Source organism: Charadrius vociferus, unplaced genomic scaffold, assembly GCF_000708025.1.
Source record: "Charadrius vociferus isolate BGI_N301 unplaced genomic scaffold, ASM70802v2 scaffold332, whole genome shotgun sequence".
Classification (NCBI taxonomy): domain Eukaryota; kingdom Metazoa; phylum Chordata; class Aves; order Charadriiformes; family Charadriidae; genus Charadrius; species Charadrius vociferus.
Window position 1 is genome coordinate 2,753,183 of NW_009647418.1, and position 8,221 is coordinate 2,761,403.

Here is an 8,221-nt window from a genome sequence, read left to right on the forward strand (position 1 = left end):
AACCTTCTCTCACTCTAGTGACATTTATGCTCAAGTGTGTACAATTTCTTTACAACATCATTTCAAACTAATAAATCATGCTCATTTAAATGAAAAATATTAGAATGTTGAATGTCCTATAGGAGATTACTGATCTACAAATGCCAGTATTTTAATCTCCCAGAGCAGCCAGTATTCAACAATTCAGAAGAGAATGGAACTACAAAAACAATGCACCCTGTGAAATGCAGAATTCAACTGATTCCATGCAGGAACCATCCAAAGCTCACATATCAGATTATATTTGCTTTTACTTTTGCCAGCATACTAATTCATCAAAAATATCCTTTAAAAAAAAAAAAAGCTTCGCTATTTTTACCCTCTTTTTCTCTGGCAGTGAATTCCAGCTAGACAAATAGAGGAAGAAGTTGCACAAAACATGAGGATGGTTTACAAAAGAGAGAAAGGGAAACAGTACTAGAAAGGAGGAGAGATATCGGAACAGTGCTAGAATGATACCACAGTCAGTAGGAAACTGAAGAGCTGTCTAGTCCAGCCTGGCTGCTGAGACTATTTTAAGCTCACCACAGCAAACTGAAACACATTTCTCCTCCACTATCCAAAGCATTAGTGTGTGACAGAGAGTCAAGCAAGTGACTCCAAAACTCTTGCTGTGCATTAGCATTTACGCCTCTTCCACATCTTTGCAATCCAATCCAGAATTCAAAAGATGCATTATCCTAACTGCCAGAACCACAGAACTCCAACTGAAAATGAAGGCATGCAGCATTTGGTCCTGTAACTTCTTCACTTCAGATGCATGTTCAAAAATTGCTGTTTATTTGACTGCTTTGGTAATGCTTATAAAGAAAGTTACTATATTTTCAATGGTCTTCTTTGAGGTGTGGTTATCTATATGTGGATTCATGCTGTGTATGTGTGCGTACACATAAGCATTTGAGGCCAGGTCTTTTTTTGGGGGGGTCAGGAAAATACAGAAGTACATCTAGAACTTGGCCTGTCTGTACACATGGTGTATAACCACAGAAGGGACAGGTACACGGCCAAAGCCTTCCCTTCTTCAAGGTCTCAACAAAAAATTACTGGTGACTTTCAGGAAGAGCAATAGGAAGGCTGACTGCAAATGCATCTAAAACGAACACATATTGAAGAAAAACAAGCCAACACATGACACAAAAAAACAGGTTGTACTCTTTATGTGATCCCATGAGCTTGAGGAATCTCTGAAGCCCTGTATCAACAAAGACCAAAGTCCACTCTCCAAAGGCAGTATCCCGCTAGGAAGCTTCATAAAAGCACACAGCTAAGTGAAAGTGGAGGGGAGTGCCAGGTGGCAGCTCTCCAGATTTTGGGCACAGGAACAATAGGGAAGCCAACGATGATGGGCGAGCTGAGGTTTGAATGTTGAAATGTCTGAGGTGAAAGTGCCTCATTACAGAATCTTGAATAATGAGCTATTAAAAAAAAAAAAGATACTACATCTTGTGGTTACAGACACCAAGAAGTAATATATCTTTGTGAAGGATCTTGTGCAACACCTACAGCACATCAGCAGCCTGAGTTCTGGAAGCACCACTGTCTGCTACACGTAGCCAGAGGAAACACACTGGTCCCAGGCCGCAGAACTCATTACTCATCTCTGACAATGCCCTATCATTTGCGGATGAAGATCTGAAGCCCAGCAATGTTTGTGTCTATGGGATGAGCTCTCACTTCTGCATTTCTCTGCTGATGGAGCACTAGCTGAACAGGTACCACTGGCACAGCTGGAGCTGATAGATTTCCTCAGCTTTCTTCTTTTACTATGGGGAATTTTGAACTTCCTCATGCATGGGAGGGAAGATCTGGCTGCTAGAACTGATAGTAGCTGCTTGAGAAGGTGCATATTTTGCTCACTTCCAGGTCCAGAAGTTTTCTCAAGCCAATCTCAAGATGCAGACAGCATCTCTGCAGAGGTGCAATAGCATCTCTGGTTCCTGAAGAGAAGAGCTGATGGCTTTTACCACTTGTCCTTTAGAAGCGGCAGTTTAAAACCAATGCATATAGAGAGATTGCTTGTCGCAGATAATTTTCCACGGCAGATATGTCCTTCAGATGACTCCGCCAAGAGAAGCATCTCTTGAAGAAATAAACTGAACAAAAAAGTAGCAACAACCTTCAACAAAAAAAAATCTTACTGCCAAGTTGAGCAGAGAAGCCAATGGGAGGGTCAGAAAAACAGAGGCTCTAAGGCAGCAGGAAAAACCACTCTAGGACGGAAAGCTCCTGTATTTGGAGGCTGAAAGGAAGTGAGGAACTGGGATGCCAAGTTGGGAGAGTAGAGTGGAGAGCACAACATTTAAGGGAGCAGGAATTTCCTGTAAGTGATGGTTACCTATACATGTACAGTGTAAATGTACATTTGGTCAAGCACTCAATGGAGGTGTCACTGGCTCTCTAGGAACTAGGCGCCAACAGTGTCACAAGGGAACATAGAACAAATGGTACTTTACATTAAGGAGACTCAGCTGAGAAGATAAACAAGAAAATTATTAATTGGGAAAGATGATACTATAGTAATGTAATATATGTTAAGATTAAGGAGGTGGCTTCTGCAGATGAAGCATAATTAAGCTATGAACAGGGAAGACTCTTTTCTCTGCCTCTCAGGTTTTCATGTGAATGTTATATGGAAGGTTGTAGACTTCAGGAATATCAAAACAGATGCTTTTGTATCCCCTCTTCTGCACAAACTTTAAGGGTCAATGCTTTCTACCCGACTACACCTTCTCTCAAATAATACAACAGAAAAATTAGGTTATTCTTCTATGACACCAAATAGAAGCATAAAACTGTTTACAAACTCTAAGAAGTGACCAGCCTTTCCCACTTAATAGCTAGGTTTTCTACCTATCTTCTAAAACATTACAGAATACATGTACGTTTTCTTCAGAAAATTAGGATACAATCTAGGAAAGGCTTTGCACAAACAAATAAAAAGATAGTATCTTCGTGTTTGCATTACTTTTTAACGAGAAACTAGACTGTGCAGCCTAGAGAAATAGCTGGGCTTAACAACCAAATTAAAAAAAATATTCCAATACAACATAATGGTACAACAAAATAAACATTACTGTGATTACTACTGAGTACCTACTAAGCACTTCTTGTTCAGAGTTCAACATATAAAACTATTGTATTACAAGAAGTACCACAGCAGCTCCTATTTGGTCTTATAGTAAAAGGACATACGCTTGTCGAATACCCCAAACACTATTTTTTCTTTTTCTCCTTAAGTTATATTGGGGTGGCTTGATTCTTTTTTATTAAATAATTGGGACTCCTCAGTTCCCTAAATTTTGAGGTGTTCCAGCTGAAACTGAGCACTGTGCTTTCACAAAATTAATTTTCCATCTTTCATATATAATCAGTTACACAGTCCTAATTTCCAGAAGTATCAAGGAACATTTATCTAAACTATGGATTATGTGGCTGATAAAGTATATCATTTTAATATTTCTCTCTTAGACAGAGCCACTTTTACAAAGAAACTTGAAGAATTCACTTATTAAAATACCAAATCCTTTATGACTGGATATTAGCAAAATGCAACCTCAAAGAGACTGTAATAACAGCACATTTTAACTAGACGTTATTAAATATTTACAAAGCGATAACATTCTGAAGAGATACAATTATAATGGAAAACAATAGGCATCATTAGACATTCCACCTGTAACACAGAAAACAATTGAGAAGTCAAAAACTGAAGGGAAGTTGTTCTGTCACGACAGCATGGATTGGAAGCCAGAACCTTTGAATTTTATTCCTAACTTTTACCACTATCTTATTTTTGATTGTGTAGAACCACACAGTATGCACTTAACTTTTATAGACCTCATTATCTGCTTGTTTATAAGTGGAAAATAATCATTCTTCTTCTCAAGGGTGCTGACAGTCTTACTAATTGCAATACATTTTGAGATCATTAAAAGGAAATATCACATACAAGTGGAAAGCATAATGGTTATTTTATAAAAGCATTCATTAATCATCAAGATTTGGTTGTAACTTACTTAATTCCCAGTCCATCCTTATTTCTGAAGATAAGGGGAACTCTGAGAGCTTCTCTTTGCACATACTCAAAAGTAAAATCTGTTTGAATAATGAATAAAAAGAAAAAATCCACAATCAATTACAATGGCATTGGCACCTCACGTTACATTTTCTCAAAACGCCCCCCATTTCCCTCTTCTCACCAAAGAACTCCACTATCACCTAAAGAAAAATATAAAGAGAATGCATATTTTAGGTCCAAACCGGAAACCAAATGACAGACAATGCTCTCCCAGCTGCTCCCTATTTTTCCTGTTCACTGATGCACATAAAATAGAATCCAGTCAGAGTTTGTCAATTAAGGTCTGGGTTGAAACACCCAGGCTGTAATGAAATACCAAATTAACAGTTAAAAGATAATCCTAACTAAATTATTGCAAATCAGCCTAGTACTTTTGGGGCAAATGTAAAATTCTATGTTTAAGTTTATACATTTTAAGCTATACATTTCTCCTTTGGAAAAAACATGTTTTCTTGTGACCATTATACGAGTATAGCTGAAAGCCCTGATTCTGTGAACACATCATTTTCTTTTTATGTGAGGGTTACTGTTACTTTCAACACGTTAATTAATCAGAAACGTAACTGCAGGAGCTGATAGACAGAAACCTTATACAGCTCCTGGCACTTAGGAAGACAGGAAAAAATGAATGTTGTTTTTTGGCGGAGTCACAGTATAACACACAAGCAAACTGAAAATTAAACGTGAGTTTGTTATGTTAACACTGACCAGTATCGCCTTGTTGCTGCACTCTGAGGATTACACAGAACTGGCCTTTCCTGGGGATTTCTTTATGCAATGGTCTGATACAATAGCAGTGATTTGGGGATTAGAAAGTTACAAGGCAGCGATTTGGGTGAGCCATGCCTACAAAACCCCACACTCCATTTGGAGGCTTCTGCCACAGAGAGGAGAGGAATTCCTACAGTGGCCACGTACTCTTTCTATGGTTCTGCTATTCCCCCTTTCTTACAGGAAAAAGCCACTTTTATATAGCATCCATACGCTACCTTAAACTGGAAAACATTGTTTGACTCTTCAGCACTACAAAATACCCCACAAGCTGCCAAATACACCATATGCTGCAGGTATTATATTCAGGTACAGACAAGTAGCTTAACTTCTCTGAGATTCCACCAGCAATGTATGTGCTGCCTGGGAGAGCATGAGAACCTCAGACTTGAGCTTATATCAATGCTGTTTCTCTGCTATAAAACCCCATACCACGAGAAATAGGGGAAAGCGAGACTAAGCGCCCATGCCTGCAGATGTATTTCCCTCTATTTTTACAACTTTTTCCTTGCTGTATTCAGTTAGTAATTATGACAAGTAGGGATATAATATTCCTACTTAAAGTTAGCAAATCAGAGCACAGTAATTACCCATTTACAAAAACATTAAAATTACAGAAACTTTATTGCTACTAGTGTCAAAATAAGTGTGATGAATACTCTAATTAACTAAAGCTACCAAACAAATATTTCTGTACTAAAGAAATCTTCATTTCTCGTCGGTATTCCCATTAAATTGTTCTGGCTTTACGTAAGCAAATAAATAAACCACAGAGATATTTTTAAGGACACTCTCATCCAAGACAGAAAGTCAACAAACATCAAGAATGGTATCGGTGGGAGAAGCAGAGGCAGATATATAGCCTTGCAGACTAGAGAACAAGTAGCTATGATAAACTGCATTCAAGCCCAAAATCACACCACTGCCTCACAGCATCTCGAGGAAAACCTCCAACCCACCACCCTAGCCAAAAAAAAAAAAAAAAAATCAATCAAAGAAGAGTTATGATTAACAATAAATTCAAGGACACAGCAAATAAAAATAAATAAATATATCACTCCACCAATTCCATGCGATCATATAAACTGACTTTTTTATTCTTACTAACCACTGTCATTGTTTTGCCTCGCTTCAATTCAACTGTTGGATTTGTAGAAAAAAAAAGAAAAAAAACAAACAATAGTAAAAATAAAACCAGAGCAAACAGGAAGGCAGAGCCTTTCTTAGTAATGTCCCAACAAAGCATTTAAATCCCTTGTGGGGCTGAACAAAGCAGACACAGACCACAACAAAATAACAAAAGGCACTCATTTATTTTCAAGTTCCCTAGAAAGAAGAAAGCTACCCAAAGATTTCAGAGCTGCTGAGCTCGGGAAGCTGTGGATTGTACTACAGTTAGTATGTAGCAATGGCAACCACTGGAGTATTTGGAAGATGAGGGTAGAGTGCAATCATTTTCTGGAAAATTAATTAACATTTTCCAGCTAAAAAATAGGTGTTTGTGTTTTGTTCGGAGGAAGAGGGGTCAGGGTTGAGCTTATCTCCTAAACAAATACCTTCCTAAATAAGATAGGTATTTAATTTCTCCACCACATTAACTTTTCTAAAAGGAGCTTAAAATGCTCATGCAAAACTAAGCCTAGGGGAGAAAAGGAAATTTTCTAAACTAGATTAGTGGCTCCATAGTTATAGCCATTTCAGGAGGATTACAGCCAAAACTACTCCTTCCCGAGAAAGCCGGCTTTGACGGGCAGCCCTCGCTGAGGCCGGGTTTTGGCGATAGCCATCTGGGATTCAGGATCCGTTTCAACAATGCTGCAGTAAATAAAGGTGACTTGCAAACACCCTCCCCTGCCCCCGCCGGCCCGTTTGATTCCCGGGCAAACCTCTCCCATTTTCCTTCCTGCCAGGCAGCCGTGCGGCAGAGTCTGGCTTTGCTTACCGCTTCGTAATTTAAGTCACCTAAGCAAACCAAATAACTTCGGGGAGGGGAACGTTGTAATTTAATATGTGATAGAAACACAAAGAAGTTATTGACTTTAAAGTCTCCGACCCCGGCGAAGAGGCTCATCAATCGCATCCTTTTGCCAAAAGGGGTCCTGGATTCCACAGGGGGCGGAGGGGCAGCAGGAGTCACCTCCGGCCAAGTGGGGGCTGGGGTTTCTGCCTCCACTTTGCCAGCACCTCATTCCTGAACATCCCGGTGGTGCGCTGGGGTCGCACGGTGGAGGTGGTGGGGGGGTGGCTGCCATTTACCACCACGCCGCCTCCCGAGCACCCCGTCGGGGCAAAAGCCGCCCTCCGGGTGCGGGGTTGGGGGGACGGGGCAGCCCCCCGCGGCAGTGCGGGCTGCAGGGCCCCGGTGCAGCAGCCGTGCGTGTGTCGTGTGTGTGTGTCCCCTCCGCCTCCCCCGCTGCTCGGCCCCGGCGTCGTCACCGGATCCCCGGGCCGGGGCCCCTCACCCCGACCCCCACCGACCCCGGGCCGTTACCTTTCCCGTCCATGGCATGCACGAAATCCCCGTGATACATTTTACTCTTTAATTTCTCTTCCAAATTGAAACTCCTGATGCTGACAATTTCCTCCACGTCCGAGAGGTCCTCGTTCTCATCGTATCGCGTTCTGCCAACAGATCGCTAGAAAACAACAAAAAACACACCATATTGTCCGAGGGGGGTGTGAGGGGGGAAGAAAAAACTAATAACCGGGGTCGGTGGGGAGGAAAGCGCATGGATCGTGCAGGACGATTTATCAAAAAACAGATTCTGGGGGAAATCATGAAGATGGGAAGAGACAAAATGAACAAAAACCTGAACCCAAAGAAGCTACAACATAGCTGCATGCACAACCTTTTCCATCCCGTGACACGGAAGGAGACGGGAATAACAGGTGTTTGGCTGCAGGAAAACTCAAACTTGGGCTGCCGGGCAGGAGCGGGCGTTTGAAGGCGAGCAGGGGACAGGCGTAACTTGCCCAAAACGCACACGCTACGGCACCGATGCGCTTCGCAATCCCGTAAAAAAACGCGAACGGCGGCCAATGCTCGTTAGCAACCGGATCATTTTTATTATTATTATTATTGCTGCACGTGAATACAAGAGAATTTCCCGGGGAGGGGAAGGGAAGCGGGGGGTGGGGGGTGAATGGTTTAACCTGATGCTCAGCGTCCAGGTTTGGGTATTTACATAATCCCAGTGTTTCCATAGCCACACCGGAAGCCGCGGTTTAAAAAACAGCTCTCTTTATGTAACGCCGCGATGGATGCGCAGCCCCCACCCGCCGCAGCCTGCGCGCTTTTCCAGCGCTCGAAGCCGGGGGGATGGGGTCCACGGG

At 41.7% G+C, this 8,221-nt stretch overlaps 1 protein-coding gene across 1 annotated transcript in view; it reads right to left on the reverse strand.

The window, feature by feature from the left end:
* Positions 1-8,221, reverse strand: part of KDM2B (lysine (K)-specific demethylase 2B) — a 119,227-nt gene that overhangs the window by 110,387 nt on the left and 619 nt on the right. Inside the window, exons 2-3 of the mRNA XM_009880286.1 lie at positions 7,380-7,524; positions 4,056-4,134 (exon numbers count right to left, since the gene is read on the reverse strand). Of these exons, the coding sequence (XP_009878588.1) occupies positions 4,056-4,134; positions 7,380-7,524 (224 nt within the window). The remainder of the gene's footprint in view (positions 1-4,055; positions 4,135-7,379; positions 7,525-8,221) is intronic.